This window comes from Natator depressus, chromosome 1 (assembly GCF_965152275.1).
Source record: "Natator depressus isolate rNatDep1 chromosome 1, rNatDep2.hap1, whole genome shotgun sequence".
Lineage (NCBI taxonomy): Eukaryota > Metazoa > Chordata > Testudines > Cheloniidae > Natator > Natator depressus.
The window spans coordinates 249,568,343-249,591,167 of NC_134234.1; the positions used below are offsets into that span (position 1 = coordinate 249,568,343).

Genomic DNA, 22,825 nt, shown 5'->3' on the forward strand with positions numbered 1-22,825 from the left:
CCTGCATGATTTCTTGCTATTATTTTTGTTGTGTAAAGAGGCCAAAAAACCTCTGAGTTTTGCCAGTGAGGATGGGATCCTAAATCAGGAATGCAGTGGAATAGAGAGTGACTGGAGAGGCCAACTGAAACTAAAAGGAATCTGCTGCCACTGGGACTGTCAGTAAACTGCTCATTTAGGAAAAAATTATAAATGTATTACTATCCGTACCACCAGCACTAAATGTGCAGCATGTTACAAATTACATTTGAGAGCTGATTAATGACTTTCCTTTGGATAATGTCTCAGAGGCATCACAAAAATATCTGGAATGGTCTGTACTTCCTGGCAGCTTCAACAGCATAGAACAGTGAGCGTCATCGGATGGCTCACAAACTATTTAAAGGGATAGTACCCTATTCCTCATACACTACACTACTAGAAGGTTTTCACTGTGAGGCACGAAGGCTAAATTATATTCTGGCAAAGGTATAGGTCATTGGGTCTGATCCAAAGTCCTATGAAAGTCAGTAGGGTCTTTCCTCTGAGTTTAGTGGATGCTGGGTCAGGACCTTCATGCCTTGTGCAACAGGAGCTTGATGCATAGGCCATTGAAGTCCGTGGAAAGATTCCTATTGATTCAAATGGGTTTTGCGCCCAAAATGATCACAGCTGAGGAAGTTTTCCATTTGTGTAGTTAGTATTTATAATGTAATAATGGCTGCTGCATTGATCCTTAAGAACTAATGGGCGTTCACTCAGGTTTAGTCATATGTAATGTAATCTAAATCCATTAGTATTGAAATGTTAATGATTTAATTGACTCTCAATGATGGTAATAATAATAAAAGCATTTTTAGCAGAGTACAGTGCGGTTATGCATCTTATTATTAATTATGGCTGTCATCAGTTATTGATATTACCAAAAATGTTACTGTGAATAAGTAAGTGTAAACCTCATCTTAGGGCTTAATAGAGAAAATTAATTGAATAAACACATAAATGACACAATGAGGTGAAGAGAGAAAACAATTTGTTCTTAATTGTGTCAGGAGGTTTTAAAAATATTTCAGCTGGGATATTACTGCAATGGGATTGGGTTCCACAAATGGCAATTTAGATGATCTGAATGAGATTCTAATGCGGGCTTTGCCTCTGAGTCATTCTGTGGTCTTTATCAAGTCACTTCACCTGTGTCTGTTTCCCCGTATGTAAAATGAGGATAATACTATTTACTCACCTGCCTCCCATGGGAGCAGTGAAGATTTAATTAGTTAACGTCTGTACGGTGCTTTGAACTTAGAAAGCACTATTAAAATGCATGTCTATTTATGGTTCTGGGTATAAAGTGAGTATGTACCAAAACTCAACAGTTGGCTGCCCTCTGGGGTGTCTCTAAGTACCTTATTTGCCTGAATGAAGGCCAAACATGTGGGACTTGGCATCATGAATAGATGTCAAGTGGTGCCTTCTTTTATATTAGGACACATAACAACTTCATAGCACCAACCAATCAGTCTCTGAAGAGGCTGCGATAAATGTTATTCTAAGTAACACTCTGAGGCGGGCAAAATTAATCTTGTGATTATTAAAGACTTGGACAAGCACCACAGAGTTGGATAGATAAGGGAATACACTTAACCTACCTACAGGTTTTGCACCATTTGTGTCCAGACTTAAAAATATCAACAAGTTGGACACTCTTGAATGAAATCTGGCAGCCTCTACTCAGCTTGTGCTAACGTAGATAGGTTGATGTAAAGCGATATGAAGTTACTAAAATAAATAGGTTTTTGAGTGTATTCATCTACCTTTGATTTTTGTCATCTCCTTTAGTTAAAATGTCTAGTTCTAAAGTCAAAAACAATGCTCTAATATATACGAAAAATGTGTGTTAAATGGAGCTTGACATTGTTTAACTACAGAGCACGTATCACCTGGCTGGGTATACAGGCTGGCTTTGTTCCTGTATTGCTCCAGCAATCCAGCTTTGAGCTGGAGAAATACTTCTGAATAGAGAGAAGAATTGTCTCAATTTTAAAATTAAGTGGCTAATCGATATTCATTCATTTGGTATGAAGTGCAATAATGTTAATCACCATAAATGAATTGTTCATTAATGTGGATGTAATACGTGCTCTATTAAAACTTGCTAATTAATGTATGTAGTGTTATTTGTGAGGTTAAGAGACTGCTGTTCAACCCTGGGATACTGTTCAGCAAAATGTGGAAATGTCTGGTGCTGTGAGATTATAGATTAGAGTACTAATGGCTAAGGCCCTGAGTCAGGAAAACAGCCTTTAACTTTAAATGCGTAAGTGCTCTCCTGAGTTGGGGCCCAAGAGACTGCCCTGTTCATGTTTATCTTGCATGGAGGCTTGTGATTTCGGTGGCCACAGAGGATAATCTTGGTGGAGGAAAAGTAGTTTGCCTCATGAGGACAGACTTTTAGGCTCTGATTTTTCAGAGGGATGTCTGATAGTTCTAAATCAGCTTGTAGAATCAAAAGTTGTGCACCTAAACATTGATACACCCCCAAATTAGAGGTCACTTTTGAAAAATGGGCTCAAATGTCTGTTTCAGAAACTTGTTACAGAAGATCACGTAGTTGCTTTCTTCTACATTGCAGCTGTTACTGAATCAGTTTGATTTGTAAAATGAGAAACATGCCTTGAAAGGAGTAGCCTTAGGCATCTTGGGGGATTAACCCCGGTGTATTATATCTTTGGTTTCATTAATCTTTATCAAAACACCTGGGGCCAAATCCTATGTGCCACAGAGATCTCTTACTCTCAAGGAGGGGAACGTCAGACTGTCCTAATCTAAGTACACTCTGGCTACTCTGTGGTTGGGACTCTTAGATGCTCAGAAGGAGGTGAAATTGGAAATGGTTTGGAAATGTTAGCCAGTTCTGACGCTGTATGGGGAGGGGAGAGTTACCCCTGTGCACCTCATAATTCACCTGGAACCCAACTGCCATATAACAGCTGATGGTAGAATCATAGACTATCTGTGGTCAGTGTGGCTATGCTCTGTGCCTACAGAGAGAGGGAGGATCAGGAGATGGCTTGTGCAATATATAATGGTGTTACCTAAGAAATATTTTTCCCCCTTATTCATGCAAAGCTTTCATTGACATCAATGGAAATTTTTCCAGAGTAAATAGAGCAGGATTGGACCCCTTTCATTCTCTCTCCTTCTAAAAATAATTTTTAAACATTTTTATTTATTTGCCAAATTCTAACAAATTGTGTCCTTCAAAATTTGCAGATTTGTGTTTGGGGGGGACCCTACAGAACAGTTAAATCGATTTAACAGCATGAATGAACTGCATTGATTTGCTGTTCATGAGCATTCTGGTGGATTAGATTTTGGTCACATGAAGTTTGGGGGAACCTTGCATATGTGCAATTATGGATCTTCACATGAGAACATATTTATGTGCTGGAAACATGGGACCTCAACTTCGTACTCCGATATCTTAAAAGGCCTCCCTTTGAACTTTTGGCCACCTGTTCCCTTCTACACCTGTCTTTGAAAACTACATTTCTAGAAGCCATTACTTCTTCTCAAAGAGTGGGTGAGATAAGGGCTCTGATGGCACACCTCCCCTTTGCAGTCACCTTTAAGAATAAGGTCACGCTGCAATTGCATCCCCAGTTCCTTCCAAATGTATCTCCCACTTGCACATAAATCAACCTATCAACTTCCAGTTTTCTTCCCTAAGCCACACCAGATAAGGGAGGTGTGACATTACGTATACTCAATGTCAGGAGGGCATTAGTCTTTTACTTAGACAGGAATGAGCCCATTAGGAAATCTCCCAGATTATTTCTCTCCATTGCGGACAGAACTTAGGGATCTCCAATTTCCAAGCAAAGACTCTCTAGATGGATATCTGGCTGCATTATCTACTGCTATCAGTCTCATGATCTTCAGCCTCCCCAGAGTATTAACTTACTCCATGAGATCCCTCTCTGCTTCAACAGCTTTTCTTAAGAACATTCCCATCGCGGAAATATGTAGAATTGTGACTTGGATGTCCATTCATACATTTGCTGAACACTATGCAGTCACTCGTGCCTCAGCTTCTGATGCCATATTTGGCTCTCCTAATCAATCTTCAATCTTAGCCTTGACTCCAAAGCCCCAGCCCTCCACAGCGAGTACTGCTAGATAGTCACCTAGAGTGGAGCACCCATAGGGACACTACTCAAAGAAGAGAAGGTTACTCACCCTGTGCAGTACCCATGGTTCTTCCAGATGAGTGCCCTATGGGTGCTGTGCTACCCGGCCTGCTCCCCCCTGCCTTGGAGTTCTTCACAATGGGCTCCACATTAGAGAAGAACTGAGGCTGGTTCGCCCACACAGCTCTATATAGCTGCAGTGCAGGGCACAAGGCTGCAGGTGGTGCAAGCACAAGCCAAGTGGACACTGCTACCTAAAATCACCGATCTGAAGCACATGGGGTGCAAGTGCACCTAGAGTGGAGCACTTGTAGGGAGAGAGATCTCAAAGAACCACAGTTACTGCACTATAAAGGGTGAGTAACCTTCTCTTATAACAACTGCACTATAAACACTAACTAATTATTATATTTACAATTGAAACTTGTTTCAAATTTAAGGTTAAATATGACTTCATATAATTCTCCATGTCGCTGGATGACCTCTGAGTTGATAAATAATACCATCTAGTATGTTTTTATATCTTTTTTACATTGAAGGTACATATTTCTTTTCCTCTCATTCTGTGTATTCTTGCTACTGACAATACTACTCCAAAACATTTTCTTTGCAGGCTTTTGTAAATTACTGAAAATATGGGTGACATAACACAAATGTTTTTAGTAATTATTATTTGTTGTTCTTTAATAGTAATAATTGTGACATATTGCCACTTCATGCAGCATCTTTGGAACCATATTGTATGAAGAGTATGAATGGTTTGTGTGTCACTCTGGGTCAGCGATTGTACTCAACTGCAGGGGGTAGAGTTGCCCTTGCTATACCAGGAACTAACAGTGGGGGGGGGGGTGTAACAAAGGTGAATTATTCAGATTGTAAACACCTCTCAAGAGGTAGGACCCCCAGAGGAGGCTTGCATAGACGGGTTCAAACTGGGTTTTCCAGAGACCAACAGATAAAGAAAGGGCTTTTAAACTGGCCTTCTTAATCCAGCAAAGGACAGGACTTTTTTTGGCCAGTGGGGCCCCAACCCTTCCACTGAATCTTGCTTATACTGGAAAACTTCTGACAATAATATTACAATCTTCCTGCGTTTTCAAACCAAGTGCACAAAGTTCCCCAGACTCTTTTGACAGGTCTCTGAAATAGAATATACATCATATTAATTTGCTTTGAAGAGATATATTCTCTGTGTCATCCTTTGTTTAGTATCTCTGGGTGCAAATATACCCTGTTCATATATCAGTCTCCAGTGTTCCCTTGAACACTCTGCTTTCCACCTTTCTTGACCTTGTAAAACGTCCCTCAAATGATTACCAGTCAAAAAGCTTTATATGTATTCTTTCAGTTCATTTCCCCAAATTGCAGTCAAACAACATCTGTGTAATAAAAATGGGAAGAAATGACTAGCTGGAATATCATTCTTTTATTTTTATTATTGAAAAATATATTAATATTTCATTAACAAATATTTCCATTCACCGAATTATTCCTTTTTCCCAAAAATATTTTCAAAAAAGGGGATACCCTAAATATGGTTGGCAATCTAGAACCATTATTTAATGATCATAAAGGAAAAAAGTGCTTGATTTATTTTTTTGTGATAAAACTGGATATGAAACATAAAAATCTGTTATGATTGGCTTATTTGTGCTTGCCTTAATTTCATTTAAACAGAGATAAAAGATTACATACGCTTTAAGGTATTACAGCATATGAGCTGGATTACCATTTACATTAAGGCAATATAAAGGGGTCTTACTATAAATGTGAATAAGGACGTGGGTAAAATTTTCAAAAGAGTTTAAATGACTGAGGGGCCTATGTTCCATTTTCAACAGTAATGTAAGCAATTAGGAGTGAAAGTGATTTTCAGTAAGACTTGGACTTAAAAGTCACTTTTGAAAATGAACTTTGGCTACTAAGTCCTTTAAACGCTTTTGAAAATGTTTCCCCCTCTATCTGCATCCATGTGAAAGGAAACGGAGGGCTCAAACGCTAGGACCCAATCTCCATTGTTCTAGGTCTTGTTGTAGTCATTTAAACCTGTGGAAAAGGGTGTAAAATGCGACCAAATCCGAATGGTGGTATTTTGAATCCACTTTGCACTCACTTTACACTGGTGTGTAAAGGACTTCTACCATGGTCCAGGCCAATGGAGAATCAGGCTGTCACAGTCCTGGCTGAGTTCTACCTTGTGAATGCTCACCAGGCAGCAGCTGGATCCATGTACTTCTGAGTTCCCCTCCATCAGGTGGCACCAGCCACAATCTCTTGCTCTGGCCTCTCAGGCCCATTTTCCGGGCACTGACTGCCTAGTGCCACTTCAAGGGAATGGGACCGTGCTGCCCTGGATAGAGCTGGGTGAAACTTTTCAGTTGAATAGTTTATTTGATGAAAAATGCATTTTGTCATCTTGAAACTGTGAATTTTGACACAAATAATTTCAATCATTTTCAAAATGGCCAGAAGAAGTGGTGGTGCTGCCCTTCCCCATCCCACTGTCACAACCCCAGGGGTTGCCCTGGGGAAGGCAGATCAGCATTGTATGTGGCTAACACTGTTGCAAGCATCGCAAAGCATTTCTGGGAGGATCAAAGGTGTGTGAGTGGAGAGTGGAAGTTTCCTTTGCAGAATACGAGAGGCCAGGGGGGAGAGAAAGAAGAAGAGCAGAGAATGGGTTAACTCAACACTTCAGCTAGCTCCGTTTGAAGATAAGACACTGGCCCCGGCCCAAGGTCATGGGCTCGACAAGAAAGCAACAGCTGCTCAGCCGTGAGAAGAGAAGAACTAAGTTGAGCAGAGCTGCAGAGATAGTAGCAAAACCAGTGAGAGCAAATAAGACGGCGACAGCAAAAGCCAATGGAAGGAAAAACAAAGTCTCCAGAGCCGGGATGTTCTGGGACACAGAGGAGGCCACAGCAAGCTGGTTTGGACTGGCACAAAAAGCACCAGAAGCAGAGGTCCCTGAGTAGAATACCCCCACACTCCCACCCCCCCAAGGAGCCCAGGACTTAAAACCCTCCTGAGAGCTGATGCAATTTGGAGATCAACAGCGGATCCTTGGACGACCTGGGCCCAGGACAGCACTCCCATCCACCTTCTCCCCCACTCTTCTTCCGACCTTACACCCAGACATGTCCAGTCTGGGTCATGCGTGCGTGAGTATGAAAGTGGGTTAGAGCTTGGGGCATTAACGCTTTCTTTCTTCCCCTGAGTGATGTGGGAGCATTCCCAGCACTCTCTGCTGTTATTTTATTATTTTATTAATAAAGCTTTAAAATTTAGACACTTAGTATGCCTCGTCATCTCCTCCCCAAAAAAGATCCTGTGGCCCCAGCCTGATCAACTGTGGCCCCAGGCAGATTGGTAACGAAAATCTGTCACACCACACACACCCCATAACCGTTAGCCTAGTGGTTAGTGTGCTCACCTGGGGTGCAGGAGACCCAGGTACTGCCCACCTGGAGTCCAAGCTGGAAAAACTGGTTTCTTGCAGCTCTGAGCACACTCTTTAGCATACACGTTGTATTGCCAGATTAGAGTCATTCAAAGGTAATGATCCTTCATTGTATACACTGTGTCAACATCCCTTGGAATTTTAGTCCAAGATGGAGGTAAAAAGACAATAGGAAAGGTGCGATCCAGTCTTAGAATCAAAATGGTCCTCAGAAAACAAAGTGGAGTTTGTAGTTTGCTATAGACACATGGTAACATACTAAATCATCACGCAAGCACTAAAGTTTGAGCAGCCCAATAGTAATATTTTAATCCTGGATTTGGATTCACTGTCAGGAGGAAGTATTAAGAATTTTGATTATAGGTGGCTTAACTATTAAAATGATGTAAGTAATTTACCCATTATTCTAAAAAATTTGGAATTTTTTAATAAAGAGTTTGGAAAAGGTACAGAAATGGAGAGTGGTACATTCATTCTGAGAATGTTGGACCTAACTGTGAGGTAATCCTGATTCAGCGTCAGAGTTGATAGGTTATCCATAGGGGTTCATAGGTGTAAAACAGTGGGAGAGCCAAAGACATTGGGTCAGATCCTTAAACTGGTGTTAAATGTGGTAGTGAGGTCAGTGGAGTTATGCTGATTTACACTAACTGAGGATCGGGTCCACTTCTTCAGAGTTTGAAGTGTTTGAATCTGGGGTTTTGCTTTTGACCCATCACTACATGCTGTAGCCCTTAGGTATTCAGGGTGGTTGTAGCTGTGTTGGTCCCAGGAGATTAGAGAGACAAAGTGGGTGAGGTAATAGCTTTTTATTGAGAAGATGATCCAATAAAAGATATTACCTCACACACCTTACAGCTCTTAGGTGACATTTATATACAGTATCAATCTGAAGCTGAATGGAGTAGAACAGAATAGGGAATCTCCATTTATGATAGTTGAATATGATAAAATGGCTATATGTGATGTCTGTGGCTCATCTGCCTGGTCTGGGGAAAAAAATTAAATCTTTTTTGGGTTTAAGAACTTTAACTAGAGGAAGTGCATAATTTTTTCAAAAGCACCCAAGACCTGTTGACTTTCAATGATTCCGGGGCTCCTAAGTTAACTAAGTTATAAGAACAGGAGTACTTGCAGCACCTTAGAGACTAACGAATTAAGTACTCCTATTCTTTTTGCGGATACAGACTAACAGGGCTGCTACTCTGAAACCTGTAACTAAGTTATGTAAATGGGACTTAGGATTCTGAGTCATTTAAGTGCTTTTGAAAATTTTACTCAGTGGATCTGAGTGGCGGAGTTCGTTAATGCATTAGCCTCAGCGTAGTCCCTGATGATGCCCAACAACAACATACAACCAGCACTATAATTTTGCACGGTTAGCAGCAATCTACTTAGATGAGACCCATAACTAGCAGGGATGTTGCAGGATAAGATTCAGATATTTGCCAGATCTGTATGGGGGTAGAGTATATAGGACATGTCCGTACTATAGGACATGTACTGTCATTGATCCACAGCAGTGGGAAACCTACCTGTGTATTGAGGGCAGTATTTGGCCAGATACAGCACATGGTTCTAGTTAGTATCAACATTTAGATGCTTTTATGAGCACCAAAACTTTGAAGAGAACAAAAGGCCCTTTAAGATTTACTTTTCTGTATCCAAATAACCAGAAGCATAAGAAGATACAAGAGTATCTGTAATAACTGAGATTTCACGACTGTTTCATTATCTGAACTATCACACATGCTTTATTTTAATATGCCCCTGCAGGTATATGAAAAAATTCACACACAAAGACAACAGTTTTGGGTGAATACACTATGAGAATGTTAAAATATGCTTGGACTGTTAGCTACTGATAAAATTAAAAATCTGTGATATTCAGTAGCTAAAGAAAATACAGGCATGACGGTAAAAATCCTGCTAAAGCACCCTTTTAGAACAGAGCTAACATCAATAATTCTTGCTTTGCCCATTAAGTTTTAATGTGTTGACAGACTCTCTGTGCATAGCAGAGGGTCTCTGGAATCACCAGTGAAAGCTAATAAATGCCTGCCATATGAAGAATACATTAGCTATAGAGAGCGAACTAAGTGAATCATTTAGTTCTCCTATAACCATTAGCCATTTTCATTAATATTTTTATCTATGATATTAGCCACCTAATATCAAAATGATGTGCAACATGTGTTATAATTTGTACATAAAGATTTCTTCCAAAATCCATGGTGGGTGCAGGGATTTGATCTTATTCAATGGTCTGTGCTTCAGTTGTGATCTCTTCAGTGTGTCTCTTACAAGATGGTACAAATCCAGATGGTAAGAGAAATAAGTTCATTACATGGCTTAGGAATTAGCCAGAGAACTGTCATTTTATGTTAACAGGAACTGAGTAGTAGTAATCATGCTGAAAGTGAGTACCAAAATAGCATTTTTAGAAAGGGATTTCTTCCAAATTTTCAAATGTAACTTGCAAAAAGAGTTAGTCCTCTGAAGACATTAGTTCCTGTTGTTGCCTGTTTCAGCCAAATCCTCTTGAGCTGTTGACCTTGAAAGCTCCCACATACTACGTAGAATTGGAAAAGGTGAGTACCTAAATGGAAGAACTCCAAGGACAACCTGCACCAAATAGTGTTGATTACATTCTTCACTCTGAGTCACTACTCAGCAAATCTCCACATTGTGGTGTAGGGCTGTCTCTCTGGATGCGATGTGAAGCTGAGCTATTGACTATCTGTGGTTATTTTAATAGCCTGTGGTACTTTTGTCAAGAATATGGGTATTTAACCCCATATGTCCTGGCTAAATTTCAGTCTGGATTACTACCCCGGCCTACTTAAATTCCTTCTTCCATTTCAATTTATTATTATTCCTCACTTGCCGTTCTAAACTCTTGCGTATTGCAACATGCTGTTTAACTGGTTGCTGTGTTCACCTACCGTTGAAGTTTAACCATATCTGTGGTATATGCAATCCCTGTGCCTAGACAAGAATCTGTAAAGCATTTGGGGGTCATTACACTTTCTAGTTTAGTTTATTAACATAGTGTCTTAGCCATAGGTCATTTTGCATGGATAATTAGGATAAAAGGTGCTACATGTAAAATGTTATAGTTCTAAACAATAGGATATTAAATGCTTTGGTGTAAATAGACCCAAACAAGAAAGTAGTTTAATCTCTTAGTAACAAACTATATAAATATTTATAATGGAAGTCCTGGGAAATAAAGGTATGATTAATTGTATTTTGCTGTATGTATTCAATAGTATTAATCTTTAGTTTGAACACGTGCATTTATGAAAGTGAGGGAAAAGGTAAACTGTGTATTCCAAAATAAAGCCATGTATAGACATGTATTTTAATGTACCATTCTTGGGAGGTATTGGAGAAGAGGAAGTGTTGGACTTGTACTGCTCCACCTATTTAAATGGTATAAAGATTTGTCAGCATGAGCTGGGATTGCCACTTTGCTCACAACTGAAGTCAATAATGTTCCACCTGTAGAGCCTTGGAGGGGTGGAGAGAAAAATTATAACTAATAAAATTGTGAGAAACAACTACAAATCACCTAAAATAGTTTGTCCATAAATGGCAAATTTGGGAATTTGATGTCCAATATTGCAGCAACAGCCAGAGCTAGAAATAAGTGCTGTGGTTCTCATTTGAAAGCTGAGAAATCTCCCCTTTCCAGTCATTTAAAGTGCTAATTCCTAGTCCTGATGAAGTATCAGATCTTAAACCCGTCATTTGTTCAGGACTAAAGTTTGCCTGTACTCCATCTCAGATCAGAGTAATTTTGGGGGTGGGACTGTGAAGAAATCAATACTGGGGGGGGGGGGGGGAAGAATGAAACACGAATGAGCAAACTGTCCGCACTGATATTTTTGTGTGTGAATTTATTTTATCACCTAAATTCCAAAGATTATTTTGTCTGTTAGCAAATTTTATGTTAAAGGTGCTGATTCGACAACACTGGAAACTGAAGCCCTGGATTTATCCTCAAAACGGATAGTGTCAGTTCAAATTTCCCCCTACGTGTTCCTGTGCTATGGGGATCCCCGCCAGGGGAAAGAAACCCATTCACTCATCATCCTCGTTCAAAATTAGGCTTCTTTTCTGGGAGTGTTTTAAAGGGTGCCAGTTAGTGCTCTGTTTCTGTGATAGGGACACATGTGCATCGGGAGCTGGATTGCAACTGCCCAATTTATTTTACACAGGCCACTGAGTGGCTTTCAAAAGATAACTGTTGATGTGGACTGGAACTGATGGCCTAGAGATGTAATGAGGTGCAAGGCCTTTCTACTCCTCTGAGCCATGTAGGCCTCTTGGTTTTGCTGTCAAGAATTCTAGATCCTTTTTTATATTTTAACCATTGACAGCTGCATCAGAATGAACCCACTTGAGTGCTGACAGCTCCCAAGAAAGCTGAAGTAACACTTTAAGGATAATAAAGATATCTTCAAATCTGGAAAGTCTTGGATGACTTACAGCGGGAGAAAAACCTCAGGAAGAAAGTGGCATCTCTCTCTCTCTCTCTCTCTCTCTCTAGTTAAGTGTTGAGTTCAAATTGTGAGGGATTTTATGCAACTGTTGCTTTAGCACAATGTGTGTTTGTGTAAAACCGCCTTTACGTGTACTGCTCAGTTGTATAATGAGCTCTGAACAGGTGGACTGCAGAGCCCTATTGAAGCCAATGGTCCTTCATGTGGACACAGTACAGTTATTGTGCAGAACAATTTGTAGAATAGGTGCATAAATCTTTGAAGGGGTAGGTTAAGGAGGTCAGGTTATGGAATTGTACAAAACCATAGTCCATCTATAAATAAGACAAAACTTAAGAGAAATGAATGGGGCACATAAATAATCCTCCTTTTCTTGCTGTATCTGAATATTGACTATCCAGCACCAACATCTTTATTTTTAATCAGGAGAAATATTTCACAATTCCACAATCTCCAGGGTTTAATTTTTATAAGTGAACTGTTGATGGTGAATCATAAGTCTGCCCTGCAAAATAACAGTCTGGCAATAATTCAGGGCTCAGAACATATGTCTTAAGTACCTGCTATTTATCAAGCAAAAAATTATACTGAGTTGTGGATCAGTCGAAAAGCAATATTTAATTTTTTCTAATTATGTTTTGGAAGCTAATATCAATTTTTTTAAACTCTCTGATTTCAAATTTGAGAGTTTTCGGTGGCAGGTTGTTTGTGACCCATCTATAATTACTGTCCACATGTTTTTATGATTTTTTCATGGCAGCATTTTCTCTCAATCTCTGCAGCTTCTGGAGGGTCAGGCTTGGTGGCAAAGTCATCATGAGTTTATTGCTGCTGATTTCATGAATTGTGTGGCTACATCAAATGTGTTTATTTTTTGTTTGTAAAGTCTAATAATCTTTTCCCCCCCTTCCCTTCTATCTCCTCCCTCATTTGCACACAAAAGAAGGCAGCTGGTAACAGTGATTTATGCATTAGGTAAGTATTGCTGTTCCAAAGCACATTGTAATTGCCATTATCTGGGTCTCCCTAGACTTTAAAAAGTTCTAAGCTGCAGGGATTTGCACCAGCCAGCGAAAATGTAGTCTGTGGCGCTAAGGCTTGCAAGGAGGGTCTGCGTTTTGTCAGCAATGACAGTTTTAGCACCACTCGGCTTAATTTTTTTAAATCCAGCAAATTACTCTGTCCGGCCCGAGTGTCTGTAGCATTAATGGCTGCACCCTTATACTTTGGGCAGTGATCTTTTTGCCTTTTATCAGCTAAAAAGGGCATGAGCTAATCTGTGTTTGGATGGGAAACCTCCAAGGAAAAAAGATGTCCGGTGGTGGTGTTGATTCAGCAGGTGGCATTGTTCCTTGTACATTCCAGTCAATATTGAACCAATGTCCCAGCACTGGATTGGAGGACACTGAGATGCTTCAAGTGCTGTGTTTAGGTGAGAAAGCCACTTCTTCCAGCTATGTTTTTATGATTACTCAAACAATACTCCAACCGAAAGACTGGAACGTGTAATATGAAAGTGTGGCTCTACTCTGAAAAAGAGACTCGGTAAAAATGCATTGTGGGGTTTCCTGGCATTGAGTTCAGTTGACAAAGAAAAATATGTCATCCTTGAAACTCAGCCTGAGCTCTGACAATCAAGCTGGTCTCTTTACTTCTTTTTCCTCCTCCTCCTCGACATAATCAGAAATCAACATTCCAGCAGGGCGAAACTAGTTCCTCAGTGACACCTCTACAACCAGCTTGTCTTCAAATCATGCCTTTAGCTTCATTCATGAGATAGTATTCTCTTCAGATTATGACCTTGGGGACACTTATGCACTTACTGCCTTCAGCGTGTTTGCACAAGTACAACTGTTCAACCCTGAAATTCCATGAACAGTTCAGCTGATGATTGGGAAAAAAAAAAAAAAAAAGGACTAGAATCCAGCTTGTTTCTTTCTATCTGTGCTGGATGTGCAGGGATAACAGGAGTAAAAAGCAGCAAAAGCATTTTCTTGTCACTAATGCCGGCAAATCTTGACTACATGCAATGAGCAGATCTGTTTGATAATAATGTGCCATATTTACATAGTCACTTTGCATAGAAGCAGCACATTTTAAAGAAGGGAACGCCTTACCCTAGAAATTGGTTGCTTTTATTTTTTGTAAATGCATCAAGATATTGCCATGATTGGGGTGATATACAGTGATCACAATTAAAGAGCCTTACATTTACCAACTGTTACTTCACGGTGATATCAAACACTGCAGTGTTGTCTTGCACCTAGAACATGAAATAATTGTGGCACCTCAAATACTGTTGTCTGGTAACTGGTGATGTTTGTAGGTTATTAAATACATGTATCTGGCAATGTGTGATTTATATAGAGTTCTCTATTGTTACAATTTTGATGAAAATCCTTGTAAAAACATTGGCTGGATACCATTTTGCATGTCATTGGCTGTGTTGTTTTTCGCCCCCCCAGGACTGCAGACATCCTGGCAAAAATAAAATCGAACTCCTAAAAATTGTATTATGCTGTCAGCCACCATGTCACAGGAGTACAATAGCTTTCTTTTATCATTGGCAGCTGCTACTGTAAGTAATGACTACCAAGCTAACCCCCTAAATTTGAGCAGTTTGCAATAAATTGTTCATCCTAAATCACTTTTAAATGAAACCAGCAGTGCTGAGATCCTTGCACATTAAAAGTGAGACTAGAAAGGGATTAATAAAACCTAAAAAAAGAATCCATTGTGGCAGCTGTAGTCATAAACAAGCTTTATAGTTATGTCTCTCCACCAAATGTCAAGAAAGCTCTGAACGTGCAGTGTGGTAATTTTCTGTCTTGTTTTTTCACATTATAGAAATGGGATTCTATTTGCCAGGTGTTGTTTCTGCTGTCTGCTTCCTGAAGTCTCTTTTTTGACCCCTTTTTTGATGAGATGATTGCTTGTAAGACAACTGGCAATTACTGTTCTTTCAAGAGCCTGGGTGCATATTAACAGATTAGAAGTTTTGGAGATGTGCCACTAGGTGATTAGGTATGTGCACTACAGAGCTATTGTGATCTATATTAATGTGTAAGTGTCATGGGGCATGGCTCCTCTCTTGCCTTCTTGCTGCAAATACTGCACAGACGCCCATGGTTGTGCCTTTACCATGTCCTTTTATTATGTATTCCCTCCACCACTTTCACAACAGTCCCTGTGCAGCATTCTGTTTACAATGTTAACCTACTTTTTGGCCCTTTCATCAGGGCCTTAGGGGAACAGAGATCTCCCTGCTCTGAGCCTCTGTGTTGCGTGGCTGGGCTGGACTGGGGATAGCCCTGTTCCTCTCTTTCTCTCTGCCGTTTGCATTGCCTTCCTGTGCCTCTTCTTATCTACCTGGGCTGATAAGGTAATTGACTCAGCCGGCCATCCTGATCGACTAATTACCTCCGTCAGCATTCTCCAGGAGAACTAATTAATATTAGAGTGATCAGAGTGCAGGTTCCCCTGTTTACACCCTGCACTCTGTCACAGTAAATAATAAAAAAAGGTGTCAGTCTATAAAAAAAAAGAGCACAGCATTTTAATGTTGTCCTATGAAGTGTAAAAGGGATAGATTTGTGGCTAATGTGCTGTACCTGTGTTAAACACATGATGCTGTATTAAGCTGAAACAAGTAGCAAGGAAATTGAGTCAGTCCATTTTAAACATTTAGCTGAATTCAGAGGGGACTGGTGCTTATAAATTAACCTCCCTCAAAAATATTTTGATTTGTACCTAATGTAGTACAGCACAATGGGACCTTGATTCAGCTAAGTACTTAAGCAAATGCTTAAAGTTAGGCACATGCTTAAGTTCCTTGCTGAGTCCGGGCCTGGAAGGGGAGTGCTATACCTCTGAGGTTCCATCTGTTACATAAAATGTTAGAGGTCCTGTCTGCCAGTCTCTGGCTGTATGGGTGAATGCCGAAGATGCAATGGTTAGAGTGACTGAACTATCAAGTATTTCATCCTTAACTTGCTGAGTTTCAATATTCATTGAAGCTGTTGTTTCAGTCATTTAATAATTATTTACATTTCTCTACAATCTTATATCAGAGGATCTCTAAGTGCTCTCTGAATATTAATGAATTAAGACCCCTATACCTAATTCTGGGCTGATATACTCTTGGTGCACTGTTTGACGACAGTGGGATTGCACGGGGTATGGCAGTTGTGGGTTGGCCCCTTTAGGCTGAAATCCATTTAGTAAGTGCATCTAAAGGAGTTTCAGATGGCGTAACTTATATCCTCTTCTAAGACACTCAGCGTGTAAGTTACACTAACATAAACCACTCCACTTTAAACTCAAATCCCACTTACCAGTGTGTAATTTACACGCTTGGCACATCACTTCTGAAACTGGTCCACTGACCCTAACCAAGTCCAATGGGATCTAAATGGGCGTAATTTATAAACCAGAGGTTAGAGGAGAAGGGTGTAGGAGGAAATGCAGTTAACTGAGGAGCTTCAAAGTAGCTTCAAGACCAAAAAGAAAGATTTCTAAGTTTAAAGTCTTACACTTGCACCTTCCTGTTAGTTGTTTTTCCTCCTACACCCCTCTCTTCTAGTCTGTCAGTGTGTAAATTACACCATCTTAAATTCCCTTAGGCTCAGTTAGGCCCAGTGGACCAATTTCAGAGGTTATGTATAAGGGGGTTTATGTTACACACTTGTAAGTGAGATTTGAATCTAAGAGAATCCAGTTAGTGTAATTTACATGTTGAGAGGGCCGGAAGAAGGTGTAAATTACACCAGCTGAGACTCCACAAGGTTCACTTAGACCTACCTCATGACTTTGCTCATAGTCTCCTCATTTAATCACCATACCTGCTGTCATTCTAATGAATTCATTTCTCATCTAATAAGCCCAGAAAGCTGGATCCAACTTCTATATTTTGAGATGAGATCCACAGGTGAGAAAGCAGCCCAGCAAATTCTAACCATTAAAAATCCCTGCAATTTAGATCAGTTTTATATACGGTACAGTGCTGAACTGCAGCTGATGGGATATGACTATGGCTGAGATATTAAACCCTGAAAACTGGAGTTTGTATTGGAGGAGTTAATCCAGGTTTTTCTTATAGAAGAGCTACTCATTCCATTGTAATGGATGTGGCTGTTGTGTGGATTTAATTTCTGGTGTGCCACAGGAGGGGCATAATCCAGTAGCAGAGAATAGGTCTGGAAACCAGAAGTCCCTGAGTTCTAATCCTGGCTCTGTCACTGCCTCTCTTCTCTTTATTGCATTGGGCAAGTCATAACCTCTCTGCCTGACTATTTGTACTTACATCCCTCCCTATGAATGATTTGAGGATTAATTGGTTAAAGTTTGTAAAAAGCGTTGAATATTAAATATCTGATTATTACCTAATGTGGGAATATAGGATCTGTTCCAATAGCTACAGAAGTCAATGGGAAATGTTCTAATGACTTCAGAGGCCTTTGGATAAGGGCCATATAGCCTAATGATAGGTTTGGATTATAATCTCATACTTCAGTGAGAAACTATATATGGACTGTCTGAGTTCAGTTCAATAGAGTTTTGGTCATTCACTCCAGCATAGAATTTGGCCTGCTATATCGAATCCAGGTTTACACTAGTTTAATTCCAGTGACATCAGGAGAGTGTACCCTGGATTTACAGAAGTCTTAATTGAGAGCAGAGTTTGGTGAATAATCTGTCTGCCTCTCCACCTGACATTTTACTTCCGTTCGATGGTGACCCTTGCTGTTTTTCCTTCTAGAGGCACATATTGTACAAATGAATGTGCCATCTTGTTATTTCCCTTCCTGCCTCACCTTTTTCTGCAGCAACCTTTGCTCAGTGCCCTTTTGCATGACAGTTTAAATGCTACTCTCATACAAACCTTAGAGTTGCCTTAATCAAATAAGATACTTCCTGATGTCACATTTATTGAGATATATCCCCATCTTCTTGGTGTTGACCACAGTCAGTTTGCAAGAGGATGCATATAGTGATTCATTAAATGCCTGATGCTCACTAGCCCTTTCTGAGATTGATGAAATAGGTATGGTGAAAATGTCAGTAATCTTCACTGTAAATGTCAGTCACTTTCCTATCAGAAGGGTGCTGCATTCAGCTATTTTATGTGTCTCTTCACTTCCCCGCACGCTGCTTTCATAACCTAGGAAAGTTCAAGTACTTCCTGTAGTTTTTGTTTGCCATTTTCACACGGGAGCTATCACTACTTCATAGTTTTCTTTTCTGAAGAGGCTGTGGCTAACAGCCTGATCCTGCTGTTACTCGTTGGGTTAATTCTGCAACGCTTCATTCATTCCTATTGAAGTCAAGGGGACTGCAGGATTGGGCTCCAAGGGCCAAATCCTTCCCTTAAAATGTGCCTGCTGTAGCCATAAACCTGCAGTGGTGACCCCATAGTGGCTCCACTAGCCCTCTGTAGCTTGAGTATAGAGACAATTCTGTCCCCTCCAATCCCAGTGAAACTTCCTGGTTCAGCCACCCCCTGCCGCCCATTCACATGGGCTGCCTGCAAGGACCAGGATTTTGCTCACCAGGAATTATGGATGTGGGTTCTATCACATCCTATTGGTATTCATGTCTAGTCCCCCTGATGTCAATGGAAACACATGTGCATGTGAGGACAGAATTGCCTCCCCTCATCCTCCCATAGTTATATTGCGTTACTGCAGTAGTTAAACTAATATGCATTAGTGAGGAGTAAATATTAAAGAGTCTGTCCCAGTGGTTCTCAAACGTTTTTTTTCGTGGACCTCTTGAAAATTGCTGAGGGTCTCGGCGGACCACTTAATGATCTTTCCAAACGTTGTTTGTACTGTTAGTTAACTATTGTAAAGCGCTTTGGATAAAAGCGCTATATTCAAAAAAACTTAATAAACATTTTTTTGTTCTACAAATAAAAGCACACAACTCATATTTTAATATCAGTAGTTTTACCTTTCTAATGTGATGGATGTGCCCTCTCTCCCCTGCTGCGGCAACCCTCGAGCTGGGCTGGGAAGGAGGGGGGTCTCTCCCCCGCCGCAGCAGCCCCCGAGCTCGGGCTGGGAAGGAGGGGGTCTCTCCCCGGCAGCCACAGCTCTGGAGCTGGGGAAAGTCACCTCTTTCTCTGGCTGCCACAGCCCTGCATGTCCCAAATTTCCCCCACCCTCTCTTCTCACCCCACTGCCCCCTCCCACCTACCCTCTATTCCCCCCCCAGGGCACCACCTCACCTTACATGTGCATCTCCTCCAGGGTCCAGGCACCTAATTAGTGGAGCCATGCCTGCACGGCTCCACTAATTAGGTGGACGGCCCTTCATTCTCTCGTGTGTGCCTGCCTTAGAGGGAATTATCCGCAGACCACAGTTTGAAAACCTCTGGTCTATACCATTACTTGTTCTGTAGCCAAGACTCCTGTCAGGGGAGAGAGCTTTGTCTGTAGAACAAGTACAGGATATGTGCTGAAGTCATAATATATGTTGGTAACATATGCTAAGTTTGGGGGCATACCACCTATCCAATATATAGACCGCAGCAGCTTAAGGAGGAGGAGAGCATAGACCAGTGGTTCTGAATTTATTACACAGTTTGGGCCGCATTTGCGGCCCATAATATGTTACCTGGGCCCTGGGGGCCAGGTGGCAGGGCATCGGCAGCCCGGAGCATGATCCCTGCCACACAGCTGTCCCAGACCCTGGAGCTTGCGGGGCCAGCTGGCTGTCCTGGAGCTCATGGGGTGGGCCAGGAGCCCTGACCCCAGACTCAAACCACATGGGGCAGGCTGGCAGCCCTGCCCCCACCGTACTGGCCAGCGTGGCAGCCCAGACCCCTCTGCGCCAGGCAGCCGAGAACCTGGTGGGACCCCGGGCTGCCTGTTAGCACACAGCTGAGCTGGGCTGCAGCTGTGTGCTAATTTGGGCCGCTGGTTGAGAACCGCTGGCTTAGACCCTGAAGTAAAATTCACACTGCTGCCATGTTATTTCATCCCAACCAATGGAAAACAGCCAGACTTGCATCAGACATGCTCTACTTTGGGCAGAGGGAAAGGCAGGCAGGCTGTTTTGGTTAGAATAAGCATGGCCACTGGGGTGTGCTGTACTTCAGTCATGTTGTTGGATGCCCATCTCAGAATTCTGGTTTTCCTAATGCATTGGAAGAAAATAAAGGCAAGAGATGTCAGCTAGGAACCAGTCCAGACACTTGCTTAACTTGGGGTAGTTCGAGGCTGTTGCTTAATAATAGGTAGATTTTGTTTTATATCATGTGAGATTTTATTTTCTTCTGATTTTAAACATGAAGGAAAGGGGCAGCTTCAGGAAACTCATCCTGTTAGGTCACATGGAATGTAATGGCTCACTACCGTGGAACACTGCAGCTGCTACAGACATAGTAGCAAGGGTTCTTGCAGTTTCTCTTAGCATAAGAATTAAGAATGCCTCTCCTGGGCTTCCAAACAGGGCGGCCCCTCGTTTGCTCTGGAAAATGCAGAGAGTAGCAAATGAGGTGCCCACCCGTTTCCAAATGTGTATTGTTTCAACCCCTGATTGGCCTATTGCTGTCCATAGCATATGCTACTTTGTTTCTTTCACGGGATTGGTTCTAAGAAGGCAGGGTATCAGTGCATTGTTTGCGGAAAAGCACCTGCTCCCATCAGTTCTAAAACAAATTCCACACCCTGTGTAGAATCAAAAACTCGCCCACTTCCTGAGGTTTGACTTAATTTCTCTCTTGTTAAACATTAACGTAATATAAAAACTCAGCTCAAGCCTTTGCCCTACTCCAGCATGAGGATTGTTCTCATGCCATTGCTGCTGTCTAAAGACAGCAGCTCCTATTGCCTTTATATCAAAGTGGGGTAATGAGACCCCCTAGGAGTTCCTCCTAACTCCTTCCCAGCACAATCAACACCTGCTGTGAGGGTCGTCTGTGTCCAGCAACCACCACCAACCTATTCCAGTGGAATTACCAGTGGAATTACAGAAGAGTCAAGAATAAAGAACCACATGCTCAGCTGGCATAGATCAGTGTAGCTCCATTGTAGTCAAAGTGTAGCTGAATGCAGAATTTGACTTCTGATTTTATGTTAAATTTCCCCCAGACCGTGTTCTACTCTCCTCTATCCCTGAACTTGGAGCATTTAACATGAGCTGTCTGCCTGTCTTCTTTATTCTTTATTGATTTATTATTAAGGTGTAGTTACATTATAATAGTTTAGTGCTTAAAATGTTCAGACGGAAATCAGGTAGAAACATGCTCAAATCATGGAAAATGTTGCATTGCACACGTGAATCAGAGTTTAGGCAAGAGCAAATTCCACATGTGATGTGGCAGGCAAAATTTGAGAGGATTCTTTGAAATTTGGGCTTTAACTATTTTGCTGAACTTAAATTTGCATAAAACATTTAGTCCAAGCATGTGCTTGTTGGTTTATCTGGCAGCTGTTTCATTTTAATATGCACCTTTATAGACACTGGTAAAACTGCAGGAGTTAACACAAAGCACTTTTAAAGTCTCCTCTCTCACTTTTGTCCAGATCTGCTGTTGAGGGTGACCATTTACTGCCCTTCAGAGCAACCATATAAGAAAATCATAGGATAAAAACTCAAAGGGAGCACATAGAAAAAGTCTGATTTTGGCTAAAACATGCCTCTGAAGAAAAGGTTGGCTGTAGGTCTCCACTCATGCATTTAAACACTTGTTTAGGAGACACTAGAGCAGGAATCTGCCGTGCTTTTCCTGGCTGAGAGTTGTATTATTGATTGCTCATATATTCTTGATCAGAAGAGCCACATAAATCTGAAACCTGCCTTCACTGAAGTCAGTGGGAGTTTTGCTGTTGACTTCAGTGGGAGCAAAATGGGTCCATGGTGTTTAGATGTCCTGAGGCTATGGCATTCAAAAGGAGAAGTTCCTATAAGTCTTCCTGAAAGCTAGTAGAGGCTGAAATGCAGCAGGTGGAATGGACAATGATCGAAAAAAATTACAGGCATCTGTCCTAGATCCAACCACTTTCCCCCACCTAACCTAGGAAAGATTAAAAACCATAAATAAAAATGATAATTAGTCTCCCAAAATAATAAGAAAAAATAATCAGGTTTGGTAAGCATGGTTACCTCTTCACTGATCAATAATAAAACAAAATTAAAAGTGAAAAATAACCCAAACAGTCCCTTTTGAAAATAAGGGGGAGAAATGCAAATTAACTCCATCATTACCCCACCCCAAAAATTATAGGGGAAAATCAGAACCTCCCCTCCAGGAAACAGACAAAAATGGCAATTAAACCAGATGATCATTACAAAGTGGTAGGCTGAGTGAGGAATAGAGTGGAAGAAGCAGGCAGATGGTGAGCGCCAAGGTGGTCAGGGATGATAATGGAAGGATATAGAGGATGTGAAGTTCACGTTTTGGTCTAAACTAAGTTACTGAATTATGAAGATGTCTTTGAAGAGACCTACATGGATCCTATGCTGTGGGCTTGCTCATCTGTGTATTGTTCTCTATATTACAATAGCAGCCAAGCATCAACTGAGATCAGGGCCTTGTTGTGCTAAGAGCTCAACACACCTTACTAAGGCCTGGTCTACACTCAGGGGGAGCGTTGATCTAAGTTATGCAACTTCGGCTACGTGAATAACGTAGCTGAAGTCGATGTACTTAGATCTATTTACTGCGGTGTCTTCACTGCGGTAGG

At 41.1% G+C, this 22,825-nt stretch overlaps 1 protein-coding gene across 3 annotated transcripts in view; it reads left to right on the forward strand.

The window, feature by feature from the left end:
- Positions 1–22,825, forward strand: part of CHST11 (carbohydrate sulfotransferase 11) — a 233,059-nt gene that overhangs the window by 124,323 nt on the left and 85,911 nt on the right. Inside the window, exon 1 of one of the 3 annotated variants that reach the window (XM_074940944.1) lies at positions 7,233–7,327. The exons of the other annotated variants lie outside the window; for them this stretch is intronic. Within the exon in view, the coding sequence (XP_074797045.1) occupies positions 7,304–7,327 (24 nt within the window). The 5' untranslated portion in view covers positions 7,233–7,303. Of the gene's footprint in view, positions 1–7,232; positions 7,328–22,825 lie in introns of those variants that run through there. 3 annotated transcript variants of the gene reach the window in all.